The 26964-nt window shown below is 33.2% G+C and overlaps 1 protein-coding gene across 10 annotated transcripts in view; it reads right to left on the bottom strand.

Annotated features, from left to right (window-relative positions):
- The window catches only part of DGKB (diacylglycerol kinase beta), a 723408-nt gene that overhangs the window by 178965 nt on the left and 517479 nt on the right, over window positions 1-26964 (bottom strand). For all 10 annotated transcript variants that reach the window (XM_032286728.1, XM_032286731.1, XM_032286734.1 and 7 more), the window contains 2 exons: window positions 9200-9290; window positions 2622-2817 (listed from right to left, as the gene is read on the bottom strand). In XM_032286728.1, the coding sequence (XP_032142619.1) occupies window positions 2622-2817; window positions 9200-9290 (287 nt within the window). The remainder of the gene's footprint in view (window positions 1-2621; window positions 2818-9199; window positions 9291-26964) is intronic.

Here is a 26964-nt window from a genome sequence, read left to right as displayed (position 1 = left end):
ACAGGCCTGTGCCATCACACCAGGAGCTATTCCCACTCCTTCCTTTCCCAGTATGTTGCCTAGGCTGGGCTTCAACTCCCAGCTTCGTGATCCTTCCGCCTTGGCCTTCAAAAGTATGGGAAATGTGTGTGTAAGCCACCATGCCTGACCTATTGCTGTTTTTATGTCAAGAGATTGAAACCAAAATCAAGTGATAGAAATACTGCTATTTATGAAAGAGATAAATGTAACTACCTCAGTAGTAAATTTTGTTTTTGGCTATTAAGTATAACATTGAAAAATTAGCAGAATAAATATGAAATCAAAACATAGAAGCATTTTGAGATACTTTTGGTATTCTGCTGCAAAATATCTCAAAGTGAAAAAAACACTGGAATTACTAAGAAGACTAACATATACCAATTTTTAAAAACCTATTCAGCTCAAAAGGTCATTCTTGGTTCTGAGATTATACTTACCCTGGAATAATACTAAACCAAAGCTATAAGTTAGTTGGTTAAGTCAGGGAACCAAAACTGACCCTAACATGCTTCTGTTTTTGCTCAAATAATGACTTTTGAATCCTCTACGATCCCGCTTGTTTTTCAATTTTTTCCCATCTGCGTACTAAGAAAAATGTATTTCTGAGTCACAAGGCCTATATATTCCCGCTTCCTCCTTTCCCAGTATTTATGGAAAATTGCTTCTCATAGTTCCACAGTAGAAAGCAAGTAGACAGAAAGGGAAGAGAGAGCTTTTCCAATAGTTATGGGCACTGAAAGCCTACGACAATATTTGAGTCTGATTTGTCTGTAGTTTATTCAAAATGTGTGTTCCTGAAAAAAATCAGACAAGGGGAGGGTGAGTGACAGGCTAATGACATGTATGCGGCAGCTCCAGAGACAGTACATAGACATGTGTCTGGATGGAGCACAGTCACGTGTCTAACAAACGTTCGACAACTCAGTGGGTGAGTATAGTTGGCAGCAGAGCTATTGAGAATCAATTTGGTTGAATATTGAGAATAAGTAGATGCAAATGACATAGCGAGTATTGGGATGTGATGACCAAACAGAAAACTTAACCTGAAAATTATTTTGTACATAATATTTAGTAAAAATATTTGTAAGGAAAGATGCAAGGAGTCCATAGGTAGTACCTAATAATACAGTCACACAATTAAAAAAGATTTTTAAAGCGTGGTCTAAGGATATTCCTTAAGCTAATTCCAATTCTTACAATTTTTCACAACCCTTTTCGGAAATCTGTTAATTTTACATTTAAATTTATATTTAAATACAAATATAAATTAATGTCAATAACTTCTAGAAACTAGTAATTATGTTTTTCTCCTCTAATTCATATAACACAAACATCTCATTTTTTCTATATATTTCTCCTTTAAAATATGATTTCCTCCATATTTTCATACAGTTATATTTTGAATATATAATTTTTTAATTGATTTGTTATAAACTTGCTTGCACTAACACAGTTCTCCAAGAGTACTTATACATTTTAAGGGTATCAGAACCACCTGTCATTGGCAGGCTATGATAAGCATTTCTTTTAAGACGATACCTAACGCTTTCTCCATCAATCTTTTTCACTTTCACGGTACCAAATTTTATATAACCGAAGTCACTGCCTGTTACCGAGACTTGGAACAAGGTACTCAAAGACACCAAAACATAAAGCTATTGCCCACCACCAGAAAGCCCACCAATCATCTTCTCACTCTACTGTATTTCATTTTTTAGTAATTTATTTCTGTTAGTCCATGAATGCTGAAATCTCTTCATATTTTGTCCTTACTACACTGAGCTGAGACAATATATTCTGATTTCTCAGTGTCATCAATAGTATTAGGTAAATTCTAGAAGGTAAAAATTATATTATAGAATTATATACATAAATAATTGGGACATGATTAGTTATCAGAATATGACATTAATATCTTGGTTTATTAAATCTATAAGAATTAGATATTATGTTTCAATGAGAACTATATTACAATAGAGTTGAAAATTCTGAACCATAGTTAGTCTAGTCTACTTTTTTAGGTCTTTCCTCTCTGTTTCCCAGGTTTCCTACTTATCACTAACTTTGTGGAAAATCTTAGCAGACAACCAACATTCATCATGGGGTATTTAAACATTCCGTTATATATGGTATTTAGAATAACAACTATGTAAAATAGCTTCAATCTCATAGCCTGACCAAAGCATGAAAAGAACAAAATCTCTTATTATAATGCAACCTTAGAAAAGCCTTAACTAGGTCCTTATTCTAGCAACTCAAATGTCCTATTCAAGGCCATCGCATTTCAGAGGAGCTTAATATACAATATCTTCCATTTTATTATCCACTAAATACCCCAAATGTATTTTATTTTCTGTGGGAAGAGCTATATACAAAGAAGAATAATAAAGAAAAAAAAACATGAAAAATGTAGCCAGTTTATAAGTGAGTTAGAATCTATGATGATGTAAGTTAATCACACATGGGTATCTTATAATATGAAAAATACAACTGTGTAAATATATACATTATTATAGTGCAATGGAAAAATCTTTAATTTTAAAGAAGCCTTTGAAAGCAGGTTAACAAGCAATTTAACAACTAGTTGTTAGAAAACTGACCTTGACTTGCAAACTTCAACTCTTTGGCATCTGTGAGGGTGGTCCTTTTGTCAGACCCTTTTTTCTCTATTCGTCGATGGCTTCGTCTTTTCTTAGACTCCCCCCAAAGATTGGATCCTCCATGCATGCTTGGTATATTCAAAATAGCAATTCCTTCCAGAGAGATGTTTATTAAATCTATCTGTACTCCATCACACTGATCAGTAAAAAGAAAGAAACAGAAACAGTAAAATATTTCATCTTCACTTCCCTGATTTCTTCTTTTTCATTTCCTCATCTTTTAATAAGAGCATTGAAATCCGTAATGTTGTCATTTCCAAACAAGCCTTTTGAGAACAACTTAAACACTTATCTGGACTCAATCTAAAAGATAAAACAGCCGCTAACATTAAATCACCAGTATATCTTTGTTTGTAGAAAACCTTTGGGAGAGACATGTTAATGTCTGCATATATATTTAACCAGCTGCAAATTTCCAATGTGTTACAAAAAGCTTAATTCTGGAAACTATGGACAAATTTTAGGAAGAAATGATGATTACCCCTATTTAGAACACACTGCCAAGTACAATTGGGGGAAAGTAAAGAAACAGAATCGATGCCTCATGGCCTCACACTTTTGGGGCAGAGAAAGAAGTAGTTTAAAACGCTTTTGTTAAAAAATAAATAAACAAAATTCAAAAAAGCAATTCTAAGAGATTTCATTCACACTGATTTTACCAAGGATGGTTTTCTGGACTAGATGAAGTCCCAAGCAGATATCAAAGGCACTAAGAGGCACAGTTGTCCAAATGAATGTAGAGGACCAGGCAGATTGAGTGAGCGAAATAGGGGTAACAGTTAAAAGACACTTCAATCCAGCATGATTTTATTGCTACTGCAATCATGGGTTAGAAGAAGGTTAATCAGCTCAATTTTTCTTGTTTTCCCGGTGACAAAACTCCCTGGTGATTATGAAAAATATAAAATTCACTAACAGACAACATTTTATTATATTCAGAGAGGCCATTTCTTAGTTTTCGAAATTTTCCCTTCATTTCCACTGATGAACACATGTGGACAGTGATAAGACTATTCTGCATTTTAAAAATTACTATTTATTCGTTTGCCTTAACTTCTCTAAAAAGCTAGTTATTATGCATTCCGGAAATTACTATCCCATTTTCAATTACAAGTGAACATGAAAGCAGATATAAGCACTTTGGTTTTTAAAGAATTTTGTGAGGGATATACATTTCCTAAACTGAAATATATGTACAGCGGTGTCGTTTCATTTGCCATGTCTTATTACAGAAAAATCATTGATACTAACTTCATCATTTCTCATGGCAGTCACGATTTTTGAACTCAGAAGACACAGTGTTCCATGAAAATGATGAAAAACAAACAAAACAAAACACAAAAAAGCTCTCTTTTTCCACATTCGCCTCATCATACTGAAGCTAGAATTGCATCTTGTTCACTGAAAAATAAAAACTGTGAAATAAAGAAACACATCTTGAGACTACTTGGCAGGGGTAGAAACAAATTCTAGAGAAAGTGCCAAGTTTTCATTTAATTTGTTTCAATGAGGGCGAAACCAAGATCTAGATGATGCCTTTTTAAAAAAATTTTTCCCAGAAAGCAGTGCTTTTTTCCTCCTTTTCTTGTGCTAAATTAAGATGATTTCTTTTTACTAAAGAATTCTGGTCATGTGTATACTCACTTACCGCTATATATTCTAGATAAACAGATATTAATTTCATAATTAAAAGTAATCTTGTGTAAATACCCTGCAGGCCTCAATGAATCAAACACATACTGTGTGTCAGGCCTCCCACTGTCTTCAAGTGGAATGTACTGGCTGGATAATTAGATAGTACATATTTTTTAACCTTATTTGCATGCATATTATATCTTTTGCACACTGACAAGCAGCAGTAACAACAAAAGTCAGATTACCACAGGGAATTCCCACAAAGAAGTCTTCATTCCTTATAATTTGCAGCCTAAATTAAAATAATTTGATCTTTGACAAGGATGAAATGTCAAGCAGAAGGGGGTCCTCTACAAGCCACGGCCTGTGGCTTCTGAAATCTGCCTAATTTATGTCAGTCACTTCTTAATACATATTTAAGTATTACACGAAAAAGATGATAAATATGCAATCTGACACCTTTGGTATTTCCCTGCTGTTAATTTATAAAGGTCTGGCTTCCCCCAAACTGACTAAAATCATTTAAATAACAGAAGAATCATGAAATAAGCCGGAGCCGGGGCCTGGCTTCCATTTTCACTCAATATTGAACACAGCAGGTAGTACACTAAGACAATTATTTGACTAGGCCTTAGAACCCCACTGTGACAAGTTACTTTCAGAATTAGTGAAGGAAGATTCCTTTGTTCATCTGCAGAAAAGGAGAGCGTGTTGCAAAGAGGCTTCTTTAAAAAAAAAAAAAATTGAACCAGTGGAGTCACATGTGACAATTGAAAAACATCAGTGTATGCTATTATTCATGTTTTCACTCCTCAGAATCTTGTCATGTGTCGTTTTAAGGAAACAGAGTAAGTAGCTCTCTGAGAAGTGAAAAAAAAATTCTTAAACAGTCGCAAAGAACAAGGACTGATGACGAACACTGATGTTCCTTTGAGAGCAGAACAATGTACTTAAATAAATTGCTATTTATTAATGATTTGTTTCCACTGGTTCTTGACCCCAGGCCACCTTCCTCTGTTTGCTTTAACGTTACATTCATTAGTCTGGAAAATTTCAGTGCTGGTTCTGATGGAGACCAGTCATTGTAGCACACCAGTTGAGTGCATGAAAATGAAAACTGAGGTGAAGGCTATGAAATATAAACAAGTTATAGTACTGTGTCAGATAATATTTTCATTCCCTTTAAGATTTATGACTTTTGAAAAGGTAGCTACAGAGGAAAAGAATATAAAAGCTTAAAAGCTAACAGCCTCAGTCAATAAATCCTGAATATTTTTATTAGGTAGAAAAAGGGTCATTAACATACAGTACTACGGGAGCTATTTATAGAGTGCAAGGCTGGGATACCGTTGTCCACTTCTTTCAGTTTTAAAATGGAAGATCTTATTCCACAGACTAATTTATCTAAGAGAAAAGAAGACAGTTTCCATTTTTCTGCCAACGTGTTTTAACCTTCACGTATAAATGAGCCCTGGGTCGCATTGTACAGAGGTGTTAAAAACAAGCTTTATATGTGACTTTAGTGTTTCAGATCCACTTAACATGTCAGTTGATAGGAGTATTCAAAACATGTGAAGAACTCTGGAGAGCTCGAAGTGTGGACGGTAAATATGATGAGATACAGTTAACGATAAACTGTAATTTTTTCCACAGTGAGTCTGATTCTATGTATATATCAGATAAAAATTATTCATATTTTTACTCAATGAAACCTAAAACATTACTTTACAGGTAATTTTAGTATTAGGACACATGGGGCAGAGACTACTCTTGCAAATTCTGGCTACTGCCTTTAAGAACTCTGTTTTCCAGGTTACTGAGTAATAAGAACCTTTTCTTTTGAATCCTGCTAATTTATTTTGTGCTTTAATGCTACACATGTCATTTGTTAATTCTTGAGATCATTTAGGTTTCTAGGGGTATGTAATCATCACAATAAATCAGTATTTTGTGATGGAAGTTCTTGCCTTTAAAATTTACCATGTGCCCCAGTCTGTCAACCAAAAGACTGAAGTACCAGTAGAACAGCCTTTCTTATTCTCCCAATAACTTTGCCTGGTATGCTGAGCAAACTAAACATTCGTGAACCCTGTATCTTTAATCGCAAATGCTGACCTGGCTTTCTTAGGCACATATTTCACCCATCCAAATACTTTAATATAATGCTTTTAAAATATCTTCTTGTAATTTTAAAGTATTTTATTTTAATTTATCTTTTGTAATAAAGTTAGAAGATGAATGCATATCTTTAAACAAAAAAATGCTACTTCATGTATCATTAACTCTTTACATATATGTGCACGTATATATTTTTCAGTCAATTTGCTCATTAGATTTAAACATTTTGGCAGCAACATAATTCTGATTTCTCTTAAATTATTGAAGAAAATGTTCATCTCTGCAATGGAGATATAGTAGTATCACAGGCTTTGATGAAGACTAAATCAAATAAAATATGTGGGTTGTTTAGCATCACCTATGATGCAGTTAATAATAGGTAAATCTATTATTCCACGATAGTCATATCAACCCAAATATTTGCCCTCTTTGGAAGGAGCTCACTATGTGAAAGAGGAATATTATATAAAAAGACACACAAAAGATAGTTTGATTTTGAAAAAGCTGCCAATAATACATGTATCTATTGCTGGAGGTTCCGTTGTTACTGAAGTAGTTTATTCTGTTATATATATTTTTCAAACCATAATAGGAATAATTTTAGGGCAAATAGGAAGCAACAACAAACAGAATCAAATTTTCAAATTGCTGTTTTTGTTATATTTAATTATGAAATAACCTTGAGGGTAGAAAGTCATATTCTGCTAATATGATAGACAGGATTCATTAAAAAGTGAGCAGAGAAGCAGATTTTGCCTTGTTATCCATACACACACATACACAACAAGATATGCAAAAATACAACGGGGCACATACACAGTCCTGGCTGTGATTTACAAATGTTATTGTAATGGCACCCTAAATAAGCCAGGGATGCAGACCTAGAAGGCCAGGCTGAGACAGTAAATAGAAACAGGACCCCAAGAAACATAACTTACTTCTAGTGGCCCAGATTTCTTGGAGAACATTCTAAATCGTTTTTCTGTAAGATCTCAAACTCTGTGGATCAAAACCACTCAATTTTATCATTATTCAGCGCATTAAAAACACCATTTTCCAATGTATTTTCATTCAAAATCTTTTGCTGTAAATATAATACTTTTCTTAAAGATTTTTATTTTTTTAATTCGTGACACATAGAATCTTCTTCTATAGACCAATGGCTTTTCAATCTGTGCTCAGGGCAGCATAGAGGAAAGAGAGGTGCAGGAGGATTTAGGATCTCCACCTACATTCCACCAAAGCCATTTTTCTAACTTTTCTAAAACTTTTCAGCTTCTGTGGCAAATTTTATTTGAGCATAAATTTTGAGGATAAGAAATATTCAAAATCTAGCATATAAAGCAGTTAAAAAAATAATGATTCTAAGGGTAAAGGGGAATGTATATGTTTTATTGAATATATATACATCAATTGTATATGTACATAACAGTACATATGACATATATAACTACATATGATACCTAACTATGTGTATAACTGTACTACATATATAGCTATTATATAGGTATATATGTATATAGTTATATATGTTATATAAATTGTTTTTTATATAGTTATATGTGTACATATATCATACATATACACAGATATATAATCCTAAATAGTAATAACAGGAAGTCCATGCTGAACCCAAAACTTTCACCTCTGTGATTTTGTATATTTCAAAGATTATGATCTGATTCCATTATAAAGTGCTTTTTTCCCATTCTATGACCATCAATTCTAATACCTAATTCTATTTACCAATCATCATGAGATAAAAGTGCTGAAAGGTTATACTTAGAGTAGTATCATTTTTTGGTATTCTTAATAACAGCAAATTAGAAATTAGGATAATAAAGAATCTACCCAGGCCATTATAATCTTATGTGTTCCATCACTACTTCTGTTTACCAAACTTATTACCTGAATATAAGCAACTTACGAATTAGGTATCAGTAGAAAATGTATGCATTTATTTTTAAAATGAAAAGTGTTGAAACCAATGTTTCTTAATTCATATCAACTAGTCATTAAGGGTTCATGTTTCATAATTCTGCTCCTCTGGTTTTGTCTTCACCAACTGTCAAAATATAACTTTCCTTTTTTCCTTAACCCCTAAAAATCTCTCAATATAATGAAGTTATATTCTTTTATAATATTTCTCCAAAATGTTGAGTCCTCCAGTGTCTTTTTTTTATAGACCTATTTGCTCCAAGTCTTTTAAAAATGTGTCTTTTCTTGCTATCTTTGCTCTCTTTCTTGGCATTTCCACTTTCTATAAATGTAATGGGGAAATGGCAACTTTGGGAACTGAGAAAACCTAGTTAATGAATGGGAATGGGATGGAAAAGAATACTTTTTAACCTTTATTCATAAAAGTAAGCACAATTTTAGCAAACGGTGTTTTAAAGGTTATAAGATATTGAGACCAGAAAATAATATTTTTTATGTATTCTGCAACTTTTTTCATTTCAACTACGTTTATCTTACATCTTTCTGTCCACACTATTCCCAGTAACAAATGCATCGATTTCCAAAGTTGTGTTCCATTTCTCATTCTTTTATACTACAATAAAATAACTAATATCTATGCTTAACTTTATTATGTCAGATAGTGCCACATTCCAAATAAATGAAAGAAATGACAATTTCGAATCCTGAGTAAATCTTTGTGGATTGCCAACTTATATTTCATTCCATGGGCTACAATGCAAACATACTAACAACCAAGCTCAAGCCATTTTATCAAATTATGAAAAATAATTCACTTTTTTTCTTACTTCTATTTCTACAGATTCATGTAGCTTCTTGCAGGTGGCTGAGAAAGTTTCAGATGTGCCAAACTCAAAATACCAAAATTTGTTCTTCATTCTGAAAAAGAAAAGGAAAAAGCATCTTAGGCAATTATCAGTAACAGAGGGATCTTTTAAAAAATGGTCTAACTCTGTCTTGTGTTATAAGTAATAGAAAAGCTCTGAGGACATGTAACATCTAAAATGTAATAGATAATCACATAATTTTCCAAGCTTAAATGTTGGCGCCAAACTGCAGGATGTCCTTGAGGGGATTGTAAGAATGTGTTGATCCAGCAGACTCAAGTATACCTTTAACTTTTTGTTGGCTGATTACTTTTTTAAAATGGTTTTAATGCTCATGATTCTTAGCTTGTTCTTAGGCAACAAGTGAAGAATGTACAATAGTGGGAAATTATGATACAGCATAACCTTTTTAGTCCTTTCAAGAACTAACTAATAATATAGATAAAATGACTAAGAAAGTAATAACATTGGTCGGGCGCAGTGGCTCTTGCCTGTAATCCCCGCACTTTGGGAGGCGGAGGTGGGCAAACCATGAGGTCAGGAGATCAAGACCATTCTGGTCAACATGGCGAAACCCATCTCTACTAAAATATAAAAATTAGCTGGGAGTGGTAGCCCGCTCCTGTAATCCCAGCTACTCAGGAGGCTGAGGCAGGAGAATTGCTTGAACCTGGGAGGTGGAGGTTGCAATGAGTCGAGATCCTGCCACTGCCCTCCAGCCTGGTGCCTGGGCACAGAGTGAGACTCAGTCTCAAAAAAAGAAAAGTAATAATATTTTATCAGTATAATAAAGGTTGCAAAGAAAATATAATTAAAATAATTTTAGTACTTAATCTTAAAGTCCAAAATTTATTTTCTTCTATGACTCCATGACATTTTTGGCTTTTTGTACCAGGTAATTAAATTTATAATCACGTAATGTAATTTTACAAAGGTTGGATAGATTTTTATATTATGTAGTATTGGATTTGAAAATTTATTCTTGTGAAAAAAATGCAGTTTTTGATTATACGTAATTTTAATAGTGATCATGCCCTCAATTAGAAGACAATACATGTAAATGACAGATATTTTCACACATAGCAGTGTAACAAAGAAGTTTTCGTCGTGGTATTCAAATACGATTCTCATATCAAATTGAAGTATTCTGTTTGACTTATAAATATTGATATCTGCTTCTTACATTAGAATGTAAAACATTTTGACAATTAAAAAGACATTTGGCAAGGCCCTTACTACATAATGCAAGCCTATTATTGGTTTGGAAAATGACATTAAACCTCATGGAGTACTTATTATTATGCTGCGTTAAATACAGTTCTCCGATATGATATTATAAAGTATTAAGCTAAACATAGTCAATTATGTTTAGGCTCTCACAAGGTTTTATTTGCTTACAAAATTCATAATCCCTTCATGAATCAGCCATATTCAGGCCAGTAATCTGAAGGTCAGTGTAAGTTTCATAAGATTCTAGCACGATGAGTTTTTATTCTTTTCCAGAGAATATTTTACTTAGTTTATGGCCTGATTTCATGTGAGTGGATATAAATAGATGATAGCTAGTGAGACAGACTGGAGGTAAACATTTAATGACAACATCTGCAGGCCTGTATCTACATATGACTCTATATTAAATTAATATAAATATCTATTTTATAGAATGGATATGCTTTTATAAATTTACATGCTGAAGTATTAAATTAAAATATTTTTCTGTTGAGATTTATCATTCTGATGAAAAGCATATCATTCTATAGATGGAGAGGAAAATATTGTTTTATACAAAGTAGTCTGAAGACATTCTTAATGAATACTTTATGACTGTTGGAATAGTCTCTCTATATTCAGCAAATTTCTTATAACATTTTTGTGTTATATTCTTTTCTCCAGACCTTCCAGGATTCATTCATTCACTCAACAAAAGTTTAATAAGGACACTCATTGTGTTAAGTCCTAAAGATACAAATATAACTGCAATTACCTTTGTCTCCAAGGAGCTCAGAATGTTATAAGCTTATGGGCATATCAGTTTGTTAAGGGTGCCATGAAGGTAGTGGAGGGAGTATGCTTGGACATGTGAAGCCTACTGGGAGTCTCCCCCCTGCACTGTCTCAAAACCACAATTAGATATCACCTTGTAATCAATAACAGAGGGATCTTTTTAAAAATGGTCTCTGTCTTGTGTTATAAGTAATAGGAAAGGTCTAAGGACATGTGACATCTAAAATGTAATAGATGGTCCTTGTTTGGACAGCTATTTTCCAAAACACCTCAGATAACAAGTATTGGCAAGGGTGTGGAAAAAAGGGAACAGTTGTATACTGTTAGTGAGAATGTAAATTTGTACAGTCATTATGGAAAACAGTACTGCATTTCCTTAAAATATAGAACAACCATATGATCCAGCAATCTCTCTTCTGTACATACATCCCAAAGAAATGAAATCAGTACCTCAAAGAGGTGTCTGCGCTCCTATGTTCATTGCAGCATTATTCACAATCACCAAGATGAATGAACAACCTAAGAGTCTGTCAACAATGTATACATACACACACACACACACACACACATACATGTGTGTGCACGCACGCACACACACACACACACACACACCCCAGAATATATTATTCAGCCTTAAAGAAGATGGAGATCCTGCCATTTTTTACAACATAGATGAACTTGTTGGACCTTATGCTAAGTAAAGGAAGCCAGACACAGAACGTCAAATCTTGCATGATCTCACTTATATGCAGAGTCAAAAAAAAGTCAAACACATAGAAGCAAAGAATAGAACTGTGGTTATCAGAGGTCTGGGATCGGGGAAAATAAGGAAATGCTGGTCGAAGGATGCAAACTTACAGTTAGAAGATGAGTAAGTTTTGGAGATCTAATGTACAGTACGGTGGCTATAATTAATAATAATGTATGGTAGCAAGGAAAAATATGTTTTATATATTTAAAATTAACTAGGAAAGTAGATTTTAAGTATTCTCACCACAAAAAGTTACTACATGAAGTGACATATAAGCATTTAGCTTCACTGTGGTATCATTTCACGATATATGAAAACATAATGTTGTACATCTTGAATATATATAATACTTATATAATATACAATTTTCACTTGTATACTATACCTTAATAAAGCTCTAGAATAATAAATAGACATTATGTTGAGATAATTGTAGATTCACATGCAGTTGTAAAAAGTAACATGGGAGTCCAATGTGCCAATTACAGTTTCCCCCAACGAAAATATCTTGCAAAGTGTGGTAAAACAAGACAACCACAGCGCTGACATTGATACAGTCAAGATGGAGAACATTCCCTTCACCACAAGGTTCTCTTGCGTTGCCCGTATATAACCACATCCAGTCCTACCTGCCCCCACTCCCTCCTTTATTCCAACAACCACTAATTGTTCCCCAGTTCTATAATTTTATTATTTTAAGAATGGATATAAATAGACTCATATAAAAAGCAAACTTTTGGCATTTGAATTTCTCATGGAGATTCGTTCTGGTTGTTTTATGTATCAATAGTTTCTTCCTTTTATCACTGAGTAGTAGTACACGGTATGAAGGCATCATAGCAAAGGACAAGTATTTATAATATATAAAGAACTCTGATGATTTGACAGCAAAAACAACCCAAACAATTTAATTAGAAAATAAGAAAAAAGACATAAACAGACATTTCACCAAAATAGATACACAGATGGAAAAAAAAAAAACACGACAAGATGCTCAACATTAGCCTTTAGAGAATACAAGTTAAAACCACATCACCCTACACTTATCAGAATGACTACAATTAAAAAAAAAAAACAGAACAAAAACAGTCTTGAATATACAAATTTTCACATGATTTGTATCTCAGTAAAGCTAAACATAAAAGGATTGGCCTATTATTTTTATTTATTTCTTTATTTTTTGAGACGGAGTCTCGCCAGGCTGGAGTGCAGTGGCATGATCTCAGCTCACTGCAACCTCTGCCTCCTAGGTTTAAGCAATTCTCTTGCCTCAGCCTCCCGAGTAGCTGGGACCAAAGGAACAAGCCACCACACCAGCTAATTTTTGTATTTTTAGTAGAGATGGGGTTTCACTATATTGGCCAGGATGGTCTCCAACTCTTGACCTCATGATCTGCCTGCCTCGGTCTCCCAAAGTGCTGGGATTACAGACATTATCTACCACACCTGGTCCCATATTGGTTTATTTTAAAAAAAATAATAATAAACTTAATTTCTAAATAAAATATGAACCAAGTATTGTAGGGACACACTTCAATGATTCAACTAATTTTATTTCAAGAATTCGGCAAGCTTTAGAATAGAAGATAGCATGTGAACAATTAAATAATAGAAGGCAAGCAGAGAAGGAAGTAGAGAACTTCTGTGCACCTTTGGGAGTGCTGTATGATTGCTGAGTTCAGACTAAGGAGTGTGGTAGGGTCTGTTTCAGAACATGTAAGCCAAGTTCATGGTTTTAGGCTTGATCTTATAGATTAATAAGAAGCTGACAGAAGTTTATTAGTCGAGGGGTGACATGGTGAACTTTGTTTTATGGGCAAACAACTCTGGCAGAAATGCAAAAATGGGCTGGAGTGTTGAAATGCTGGCGTCATCAAGAGAACTGTAGTTATTGGAATCATTCATATAAAATATAATTGAAGGCCTAAACAAAAGGCAACAGAAATGGAAAAGAGGAGCTCAATTAAAGAGCTATAAATGAGGTTGAATCAACAGGAACTGGCGATATTTGATTATATTGATGTATGCCATAACTATACGATCTCTGAATGCATATATGAGAATACTAGAGTCTTAAATCCAGCATAAACAGGGATACGGATTTATATTTTGGTAGGTACTGTAATCTAATGTACAATGTATTGTAGTTTAAAAATTAAAAAATATATATATGCAAGGATTTGGCTTGCATAGAAATGATTACTCCCTATATTTCCATTGTGTCCGTCAAAGTTGTTCACAAATTAATTAGGACTATGTGTGATTCTATCAGTTATTCAAGATATACTCACTTTAGCAAATACATCACGAGAAACAGAAATTCTGAGAATTTACATTCAGCCCTTATTCACCATATTAGTTAGCATTACTGCTCATGTGCAAAAGCTACTTTAAATTCTCCATTATTACAACCATTTTATGATTCACTTAGATAAATATATGGAGGTAATAAAATACACATGGTATCAGATTCCACATCACAAATTAAAGGCTGTTAAATTTTATTTTTTTCAACCAAACTGGTTTTAGGTTGTAGAAATGCAAAAAAGCGCATTTAAGCATTTATGCTATCTACTTTTATGGCTCACATTAGAAAATGATCCAAATAATTCAAACTCAAATTTGTCAGTAAAAACATAGCTTTGGACTTTAAGAATATGGTAACTGAACATTTAACCTGTTGTGAAATGTTCACAACAAAGTCAAATTTATCATATTCCTGGACAGATTTTGTGACTCCAAGGATAATAACAAATGTCCTATAAACCTCACAAAAGTTATTCATATAATTATTGTTTGAATTAACACAGTAAATCCTATGCCAATGAATGTAATTGTAAATCTACAGGTTTCTATTTAATGCTCAAAGTGCTTGGCTATCAGATATTCAGGTAAAGATGAAGAAATTGCCCCCATTTACCTGGTATTATCATACTAACTGTAATTTTGCTTCTTTTACGTATCCTGAGTAACGTGAACGATCAGAGACTTTGCACAAGCAAAATCCTTCTTGTTGCTATGAAATTTAATTAATATTCAGTTCTTCAAGTTTTTAACTTTCAAATGGGTAATTTAATTTCCAGCAATGTATTTTCCTTGGAACTTTTCTTCCTGCCTTACATGTCTTTTATTTTGGCTTTGATAGGCTAAGTAATGTTAACGCAGAAAACATAAAGCAAAACAAACAAACAAAACTGTAAAGTACCAGTGCATTCCACAAAGAATACAAAGTAACCTAATTATACATGAAGCTCATGTCTAACAAAGAAGCAACATAAAGAGGGCAATCAAATTACCTCATTTGTCTTACAGTAGAAGGCTCAAAAGTCATAAGCAAACAAAAAAGTTACAATTTAATGAAATTAATCTGAGAGGTCATATTTTTATCTTACAGGTGGTTTATTTTTATTTATGTATTTATTTTTACTATTTTTCATGTATTTAGTGGGGATGTAGGTGGCACAGGAAGATAAGTTATTACATATAAAACAGAAAGATTTCTACTAGACACTGAACCCATTTGCAAGCATCCTTAGCTATGTGATTTTATCTACACTGTATGGATAACATGCTCAACAGATGAGAAAATAACTCTCTTTTGATCTTTGCTTTAGAAATAAGAACAAAATCATAAAATTCTAAGTAGCCTAAGTAGCTTAGTTAAAATGAAATTAAAACCAGTACGTTTTTTAATTACTAAGGACGTTTCAGAAAACCCATCTTTTTTATTAGTTGTCTTTTACTTTTTTCCTGTTATTAAAATATTTTAAGTGTCATTTCAAATCTGGTTTTAAAATAATTTTCTTATGGAGAACATAATTTTTAACCATGTTATGCAATAACTTTATTTTAATACTAAAACTCAGTCTCATAATTCTATGGCATACCCTTGAAACATAGCAGGAATTTGGCCTTGCTGGTTAATGTGAAATGTTGACTTATAGTAATACTGCAGAGTAACTGTTTAAAGTGGTACATTTATGTCATAGAATCAATTCAGTTTTATTCACTTGTTCATTGCCAAGAAATATTACAGTAAACATGGGTTATAGGGTTACTCATGTATTCCTAAATGTAGTGAGGTATTACTTTAAAAAATACACCACAAGTCAAATGGAAGGGTCCCCGTGGGACTTGATTCGCCAGTGAATGAGCAGTGTTTGAAAGCTGCAGTTCAGGGAAGGAAAAGAACTCACAGAGCAGCTGTCGCGGACAGAATGTTGGCAGGGCACAGAGGGCCTGGTCAGTGAAGGAATCCTAGGTCAGTGCAGAGGGAAAGGGAGGATACATTTGTAGTTTATGTTTTTCATCACTTCTTGAAGTTCCCTGGGAAATTAAATGCCATCTATATGAACTATGACCATAGTACTTGTTAAGAACTAAGTCCTGATCCAATTGAATAAAATCAGCAATTTAATTTATTTTTGATTGGCAACTATAAATTCACCAATAAAGAGTAAAAGGTTGCTAGAAGTATGAAATAGTGGCATGAATGGGAACTTTTACTCCAATTTATAAAAATTATAGTATCAGATTTAAGTCTATAAAATGTTATGTATTTGCTTGTAGAAACTCGGAACTACAATTTTATGGCAATTACTATTTATATGAACATATTAGTGGTGAAAGTGACCCTAAATTCTATGCATGTTATAAAAAGACCTCCATTTTACTTAGACCCTTAAACCGAGGTTTTTTTGTTCATAGAAATGTATACTTTTTTGGAGTAAGAGAATAATGTTGATGATATTATTTTGTAAGGAAGAAACACAGCTATAATCACTATAGTGAACACATTTAATATTCACACCAAAGAAAGAAAACATTTTTCATGTTTCCAGACAACAGGTAGAGATATAAATTTATTCAAATGACATATAAAAATGCTTGTAACTAATGCTTATTCATAAGATGTGCTTGTTAAGTCCCAGGGAGACACTGAAACAAGCTATAGAAACTTCAGACAGAATTATATGATATTCCATCTTAGTTTGTAAAAGAAAAGATGGATATTCTAAAGCTATAATTTTTAACCTGAGTTACTTTTACAGGAATAAAGAAACATTTTCATACATAAGGGTATGAAAAGAATGCACCCAAAGATCAAATATTTTAGTTTTTAATTATTTCAACAATTCCCTATAGAAAAAACCGGGGTTATTTAAGTGTGTTGATGTATAAGAATCATCTATCATAATACTAATTATTTCTTACCTAAATGTTCTCTATTTCTATTGCACATTAGAACTAATTAACAGAGCGAAAATGGAAAAAGTGAATAAGCAGTAGTGATCCCACATTGCCAAGTGATATCAAAGAAGTATACAAAGTCCCTAAGAACACTGATAAATTCGCAATTATTTGAAATGTAAAATAAAACCTATAAAATGTTTAAACAATAAGCAATCATGTTGAGAACTGAATACATTTCAATAATAATTAAATCTTTACTATTAAAAGTTTCATAATAATAGAAGTGTCCCTAAGAAATTTGTTAGAAAGACTGAATGAAACGTATAATAGTAACAATTGCTGTTGTTACGGATCATAGCACTGTCTCAGATGAGGTTAGAAGTGATGCTTCCAACATTTCATGGGAAGTAGCAAAATCTAACTCAAGAAACCCTAGCTTTTTTCCCATAATATCTTTCATTATATACAATAATGAATGCAGCATCACTTGAACCTTTTTTCCTGAGCCATAAGGAAAGTGTTAAAGGGCAGATAGGTCATCATTTGATGACACAGCTGTTCATATTTCTGTTTAAGAGCTTTTATTTCCCTCTCCTGAAATAAGCCAACTAAAGAAGACAGTGTAACCTAGAGCCGACTAATGGAACCTGAGAGAAGTATACTGATGGAATCTAGGAAAGATTTTTTTTCTCTGATCAAGACACACACAAAGTAGAAGCTTTGTCCCTCTTTTGCTGTTTTTGCATGTTGTCAAGGAAAAATAACTGGAGATGAAGCAACCATCTTGACCCCATGAAGGAAAAGACAAGGGAAACCGAGAGATGACCCAGATTCTGGACAGAGCTGAATTGGCTGATCAGTAACCTTGAAATAGTATCTGAATTTCTATTCATGAGACATGAATAAATAGCCTCATTTATTTTGCATATTCTTTTACTTGCAGCCAAACGCACACTCGCAACATAACACATTATATTTTATAAGAGAATTTTCACATCTATTAGATATTAGAAAACCTAAATGAAGTGATATCTTTTTCATATAATACTATTTTTCTAAATGTGGAACGTAGTAGTGGCTGAAAAAAGGAGTTAAAGTAGAGAAATTCTGTTCAGCATAATTCCTTGTTTTTATCTTGTGCCAAGATATGCAAATATCACTGAATATCCTTTCCTCATCTGACTTGCTGTCCCCCTAAATTTTCTAAGAGTCATTTTCACATTTACATGAGTGAAATAATTTTTAACAAACACATAAAATGCTCCTTTTTGGAGTGCCCCCATTTTGCATTTGATACTTAATCATTGTCAGTGAAGTCTGTATAGACTAGTGAGTGGTAAGGTTACATTTTTCACCGTCCCCCATCCCACATCCAATAACATACAAATAGACTCACCTTGTGGAGGTTGAATTAATAAAATATACCTTGATGTCTAATATTATCTTCAAAAACATTTAAGATATGGCATTTCTCTATAACATAAATAGAAACATGTACAGCCTAGTGAGAATTGATAGCAAAATATAATAAGGTATGTGTACCTGTATATACAAAAATGCTGTAGTTTATTTAATTGAATTATATTCATAAATAGAAAGTGTCCAACACAAAAAAATAATTTTCAGTAAGTTTAAAAAATAAGAGGGCACTACAAATGCCCATATTAGCACGTTTCCATTCCTGACTTTGGGTATCAGGGGAGGTTAGTATAACCTTCTTTCTGGTAAAATAGAAATTCATTTGTTCAACATTCTGAGCATTTACTATAGGTGCAGTACTGTGATAGGAAGTAGAATTATGTTTATACAAGAAAAGAAGAGGTCTCTGTATAACACTTTGTATTAGAAAAATACATTAAATTATTTAAAATAAATTGAGATCAAGTGCTATGAAGCAGATACATGAGACGATATGTGTGTATACAATAAAAGCAAATTGTAAACCTTCCTTAAGGAAGGAAATTGGCCAGGCCTTCCAAATAGTCTTTTGTTCTAATTCCATAGTCACCAAGCAATCTGGAAGTTAATTGGGCTTTCTATGGATTTTGACATCATTAATGGGATGTTCTAAATTATGGAATTGTGTATCTGAATCCCTAGAAAGGAATTATCACCTCCCCTGTATGTTAAGTGGTGTGTAAATTTTGTAGTAAATAACGTTAAGCAAGTGAGTAAGAGCCTGACCATTTCTGGGTGTCATGATTCAATTATGTTTCTGCATTTATCAAGATGAGAGTCAGACTCTGGACTATGGGTGATCACATAATCAAGATAGTGCCCACTGGAAAACCCAAATAACCTTCCCAGGCAGCAGAAACAACTAGACAGATTATACTGGTTGACTATGTTGAGCTAGAGACCAAACAGTGGAAGAATTGCTTGTACCCCCACCCCTTTTTGCTATTCACCAATTGACTTTCTTGGGGTTTTCTCTTATCTCTTTCTTTCTCTCCCTGTCTCTTTCTCCCTTCCTTCCTCCCTCCTTCCCTCTCTCTCTCTTTCTCCAACACTCCCATCCTGTTTATTGGTCTTTATTGAATGTATTAAGTCAATCAATTATTTAAGCACAGGTCTAAGAATATAAGAATATAAAGTTCATTAGTTTTAATAGAGTTCAACACATATTTAAGAAGCATCTACCAGTTTCAGGGAAGTTAATTTAATGTAGATGTTTCAGTAGACTTTAAAGACAGCTTAGATTTCCCATCATGAATCATGGGCAACTTTTTACATCTAGAATAGACATTAATTGGTAACTATGGACATCTAACAAATATTTGAAGGGGACCTACATTATTGGACTAAATAACCTTGTTTAATATTATTTGCTTGGCATATTAAATGAATGACACCTCAAATCACTAGGCAAAGCAATCCCAAAATGCAACATAGAGAGCTCAACATGTGAAAAAAGAGAGTATACATTTATTTTGGAAAAACACATTTACTTTCATCACTGAAAGGCCAGTTAATACTTTTCAATAGTCTTCAGTGATATAGAATACTTTTAAACCAGTAATTATGTAACATTAGAACACATTATGTCTGCTACATTTTAATCTGTTTTTAAAATTTTTAGATGCTATATTTTGTAAAACTTACAAAAATCAAGAAAAAATTACACCTCTCTAGTTCCTTCACACATTATTTCCCTTACGTATATTCTGCAAAGACTACCACAGCTTCATAACTTAAAAAAAAAATACTCCTAATAAAACTTGTTTCTATTCCCTGAAAATTAGTTAAGTGTTTTTTACCTTTTGTTTTTCTTCACACATCAGCAGTCTTTTTCCAATTCTGTAACAAGAAGCACAGCTTTGCATTTTGAAAATGCCAATCACCTTAAAACTTCTCTCACACTTGAAATAGAAAAAATAGAACAATTCTCCTTTTTCTAATACTATGGAGGAGTGGTTTTACATACACATTAATTATCTTGTAAAAATGATAAGGGATAAGAATCAGGCTACTTGAATTATATTGAAAATACTGATATTTTTAATCAAATTGAAGAATTATATAGTTGAACACATGAATAAGGAGATCCATTATTATTTAGATTGCATTTTTTTGTCACTGATTTACATCTTGAGGGACTCAGATTACTCCCTGAAATATCATGATCTGTTTTTGTTTCCAGTCATGATGCTATAATTTATATAAAATATTCAGGCTGACTTGTATGTAAACTAATTGACAGATGTAGGAATTGTCATTTGGGGATTAATCATTGTGCCAGTACATTCAAGTACATGTTGGATAATTCTCAGATGCATGTAAAGGAAACATCCCCTCTCCTTTCCCTCCAATATTATCTACTGTTTTATTTTAAAAATATGCCTAGCTATTATACCATTTTCTCCTATTTGAAATTATGTCCATATAAACAGATAATAGAGATGAATTCCAATTAGGAATATTTTTAAAAGATAAAAGTAGTTTCAATTTGAATTACCATCAACAAATAGCCAAATCATCCTTTTTTTTCCCTTTATTAAAATACTAGCATCATGTGGTATTCATTTACTGATTTAAATTTTAAAAATGACCCGTATTTTTCCATGAGTCAGAACAAAGTGAGATTATTGTCCACAGAAATAGTACTGCAGTCTGAATCTACATACAGTATTGAAATCACATTCTGAGTATTATTGGATATTTATGGTCACTCATTCACTTAGGTTAGATATGCTTTCTATGCTGAACAGATTACAGAGATTAGAAAAAATGTCTTACTGTTATTTTGTACCAATCAATAAGAAAGCAAAATCTCCTGGGGTCTCTTTTTAGTGGGTAATCACATGTTCATAAAATAAATCATAAAGATTATTCTTACTTATAAGTTTTAGGGTCCCTAAATTTTGGCAGTTGATTATCAGGAATTCATTGAACCACATGTGTGAACAGGACCTCTATTTCTTATTATTTCTCTAAAAATTTGGAATTTAATCATTTGAGACAGATGAGAGCAAATGGCAACTTCCCAATGAACATAAAAGGAAGACCACAGAAAATAATGCCTATTATTTTTGCTAATTCATTCGTTCATCCGACAAGTATTTATTGAATACCTGTTATGCATGAAGCACTACTCTAGTTACTGGAAATTCATTAAGGATTAAATTATATAAATGTTGTGCCCTCACATTGCTTATAATTATAATTTATCTAAATGTGAGATTAGATTGCCTATATAACTTAGAATTAATGTGCCACTCTCTTCTCATTCTTAGAGTGTATATACAATAAAAACCGCAAACAAAATGCAACAAAACATATAACAGTTAATTCAGTCAATTTCTGGACTAGGTTTTATAATTAAAACAAAATTATATTCATATTATATCATTTTTATTGTATTGCATGCATATTAACGTATTATATTATACTATTTAAAAAATGGTAGATTGTTTAATGGGCATGAGTTCTTCCCATTTGTGTAAGCTTCATTCTGTGCAGTGAGACTTTGCTGCTGCTTCTCCCTTCCAGAGGTGAATCTCTTTCTAGGCCATCTTGAAACAGGACCAACCTTGTGACTTATTCTGACTAATGGAACATAATGGAAGTGATGTGTAAGCTCCAGATCCTAGGCTTCACAGGGTTCATAAATGTCACTACCCCTTTCTTGGATAGAAAGGGATTGTCATGAGACCTTCATGTTAAGAAGCCCCCGATGGAAAACCACTAGGAGAGGGAGACACAGTATCCTGGCTGGGCTTAGCCTCTAGCCCATCCATCAGATTACTACAGCTAAAGAACTGCCAGGCTAATTCACAGAAATATGAGAAACAGTAACTTATTGATGACTAAAGCCACTAAGTTTTAGTCTGGCATGTTAAGATCAAACAGATAAAGACACAAAAACTTATATACCAGACATTGTGCTAAATACAACATATTCAAAATTCATCAAAATTTTTCATAATCTTTGCCTATAGTGTTTATCATATTGTATAGTGGAAAAGACATGAACTCTTCAAATATGTAAATATTGTGAAATTGCTATGGTAGTATGTAAAAGAAAGAAAAGTAAAAATATTTTATGAGAAGTTGTGATTCCTAGAGGGTGGCACATTTCTGGCACAGGTGACTATCAGTGCAAAGTCCCTGTGGGAGAAAGGAGCAGACACCAGAAACCAATGGAAAGAAGGCGTTTGATTCTGCAATAGAGGGCTAGCTCATGAAAAGATAAGATTGCAGATATTTAGCTGTATAGCATATTTGACATATGGAGGATACAGTTAGTAGCAGTGCTTGAAAAAAAAAAAAGAAAGAAACACCCCAGAAAATTTGGGTTTCTTTGTGCATGTGCATTTTATCTTTTGAGCAATTATTTGCTACAAGAGCATTCAGGAAATAGAAGCAAAACATACTCCAAAAAATCAGCAGAGGCAGTGCTTGAATTGCATTACTAAGACTTCTTTCATATCTAATCTCTTAGAGTGGAAACTAAGTAACCTAAATAAATCTAATAATGAAAATGAATTAGGCAGAAATGAGCTTTGGTAATTGTGATTGTCTTTCAATTGGACAATTAGACTTTAACATAGAAGAGAAGAAATATGATAGGGCAGTTAAATACTGTGTATAACCAGGCAATTCAACAAGTTCCTATCGTACAGGTCAGCTCTGTACTTTGTGGTCATCAACTTTATTGATTCAGTATAATATAAAGAATATGCAAATTTTGAAGGTGGTGAAATTTTCTCAACACTACTATTGTTCTCATAAAAGTGCCAAATGAAAAATAACAATTCTTTCCAATATAATAATGATAGTGAATATTTCTGTTAAAAACAAGATTTGCTTTCCTCTAAGCTCTTAAAACACAGCCATAGCAATTAACAACCCTGAAGTTCTCTTCTTTTGCCTGCAAGACTCACAATAAAATTATTACCCAGAAGTACTGGCAAGTGACCAAAATAAGGAGGCATTTTGGGGGATTACTGGTTTAAACAATAACAGAAAAAGCAAGCAAGCAAGGAAGGAAGGAAGGAAGAAGTAAAGAATTGAGGGAGGGAAGGAAAAGAAGAGAAAATCTGTATTCTTTTTGTTACATTCAGTCGTCACAATAGAGTAATTTTCTCTCATCATCCATAAATCTATCATCTTACTAATACTTAGGTAAAATCATTTTCATTGTAGCACATAATATATATTAATAAGCTACTAGACTTTCTCTAATATTCTACTTTCCTTTCCACTTTAGATTTAACAATCATATAATAATCACTGTTCTGCTTGCGAATGAATCATACGCAATAGTAAGGAAATAGCTAAGAGGGAGATGCCGCCCATGAGAGATTTAATCATAGGAAATGGCTGACTTTTTATTTCCAATAACCATCTGCACTCATGGTAAATCAGGTGCTAATGAAGCTCAGGCCCAGACTGCACAGGAGCATAAATCTCAAGAACCACAAGTCGTGGAGCAACAGACCTCAGAAAAACAGAATTTTCTAAGGAAATGCACCCAAATTATCATATAGAAGGTCACCATCTGCAAACGTGTCACATAAGTGAATATATTTGGTAGGCCTAATATCACTTTGTGACACTGGCTGTAAACATCAAATCTCTTCTTTTCTTTTGAAACTTACCACTTTCAAATATTATGATCATTTGTGTTTTTTTATGTCCTCCTAGATAGTCAACATCTTGAGGGTAGGGACTCTTCATTCCAGTTTAATTTTTCTCGCCTCCATAGTGCTTTGTGCTTATAAGTACTTGATATTTGGAGAATGAATAATGAGAATAAATTTATTAATTGTGGAATCCTACTTTTACGGCAGCAAAGTTTTGCAGATTTTTTTTCTCCAGTGGAGGAGGAAGCCAAGTTTAAATGAAGTAGAATTTGTACCAGCCATAGAATTAGATTCAAGTATTGTCTTCTGAAGAGTCAATAAATGTGCTTATATCTTCTAAGAGTTTTTGTCTCTCAGTCATTATAATTCTTAACTTCATTTCTTGCTCACTCATTGTTGGGGTGATATGCATAGAAGAATCAGAACAGTGTTAGAAGGAGAAGGGACAGCCCAGAACTGACCGCATAAATTCAAATCCTGTCACAAAATGATTCACGTCTAAGGACTTGACAAAATATATTTCTTTTTCTCCGTAGTAGTATAATACATGTACCACATCTATTCTTGTAATTATTAATTATTATATTCTTAATCACTGGCAAATAATACAAAAGCAAAGACCTGGTAAAGATGAGATATGAGATCTCTATTAAGTCTTGAGCCAACCTAAGTTCTATACCAACCTACAATACATTTAGCCTCCTTATTCTCTACTTGTTTCCATGAATGCAGACATTTTCATGACGTATTAATAAGTCTTTGTTTTTCATTTTTTTCTATAAAAATACAATTAGAACAAAAAAGAAATCTGGTTGCTAGAGCCAATTAGTCTGTAAATAGCTTTATAAACTGTACTGGGTAAATATTAATACGTAGAGCTGTGGCTTTTAATTTCCTAGGAATCATGGATACTTGGAGAATTTGATGACATATGTGAACCATATGCCCTGATATAAACACATGATATATATGCACAGAATTATGGCTAAAACTTCAGGAATTTTACAGTCTTGAAATCTATTAACAGTGCCCAGGACTGTGTCAGAAGTTCTGACTCTAGTTGTATTTGCAGACTGAGAGATTAACAAAGATCTTAGATGGAATTCATCATACATAACAGACTTCAGATGTAGATTGTTTTTTATTTCTTACCCAAAAAGTTCGTCAATACCAGAATTTATCATGCTAGATTACAAATACAATTTTTAAACTGTGCTTCCACATATGCACATGAAATCCACATAAAACAAAATAATGAATCTTTTCATTTAAAACTGAGAAGACAGACAAATTTTACCATTCAGTGTATCTTTCTGAACATAATATATAGAATTGTATTCAGGTAACGTTATGCAGTACTTATAAGCATTCATAAAATTAGAGTTGCTTACAGCTGGTGAGTGGGTTTTAACTCTCAGAAGCTAGTCTGTATATACTCCTGCCTCAGGCAAATTGACATTGCTGTATCCCTAATATGTTGGCATTTGACCTATGGGAACCTAACTTGCTGTTAGGGAAAGGAACATCTGTATGCACATTGTACAGCACATTATTTTCACATTTACTGTTTCTTCTCTTTCATTTGCCTTAATACACGACAAAAAAATTGACAAATCTTTGTTTCATAATGCAAGTTATTGTACCTGAAGCCAAATCCAATCTATTCTCAATTCAACACATAAGATGAACTGAGAAGGGTTTTTATGGCATCTAATATTATAATTAGGCATATTTTTAAAGAAAAATTATTCTTAAAGATAAATGCTAGTAAAAGCTAAGTATCAGATTTGAACTTCAATTTTCTTCAAAGATTTTCTCTGTAAAGGAACATATGTTCATAAGCATATACATTATTGTGTCAAAATTGTAGAAAATTAATTGTAACAAAATGTGAAGAAACATGTAACTTGTGTTATAACCTGTAGTGTAAGGACAACGGTCTCCAGTTTACACGGCTCAACTTATGATTTTCACATTTTACAAAGCTGTGAAAGCGGTGGACATTCAACAAAAACTATACTTCAGATTTTGAATTTTGATTCTTAGAGACTAGAGACATGTGGTGCAATACTCTTTTGCAATGCGAGGAAGCAGCAGTGAACCTCAGCTCCCAGCCATGCTACCTTGAGGGTAAACAACTGATAGTCTGCAGTGTCCTGTGTTTCCAGATGATTTTGCCCAACTGTAGGCTAATGTTAAGTGTTCTGAGCACGTTTAAGGTAGGTTAAGTGATATGATTTGGCTGTGTCCTCACCCAAATCTCATCTTGAATTATAGCTCCCGTATTTCCCATGGATCATGGGAGGAATCTGGTAGGAGGTAGTTGAATCAGGGTGACGGAATTTTTCCCATGCTGTTCTTCTGGTAGTGAATAAGTCTCAGGATATCTGATGGTTTTATAAAGGGGCATTCCCCTGCACACTCTCTTGTCTGTCACCATGTAAGACGTGGCTTTGCTTTTCCTTCACCTTCTGCCATGATTGTGAGGCCTCCCCAGTCATGTGGAGCTGAGAGTCCATTAAACCTCTCTCTCCTTTATAAATTACCCAGTCTCAGGTATGTCTTTATTAACAGCTTGAGAATTGAATAAATCACTAGGGTAAGCAATGATGCTCGTAAGATGTTAGGAATATTGTATTAGTCTGTTTTCACACTGCTCTAAAGAAATACCCAAGACTGGGCAATTTATAAAG

Source organism: Sapajus apella, unplaced genomic scaffold (genome assembly GCF_009761245.1).
Source record: "Sapajus apella isolate SASKATOON/1434 unplaced genomic scaffold, GSC_monkey_1.0 scaffold19, whole genome shotgun sequence".
NCBI classification, from domain to species: domain Eukaryota; kingdom Metazoa; phylum Chordata; class Mammalia; order Primates; family Cebidae; genus Sapajus; species Sapajus apella.
This window is presented reverse-complemented; position numbering and strand designations above follow the sequence as displayed.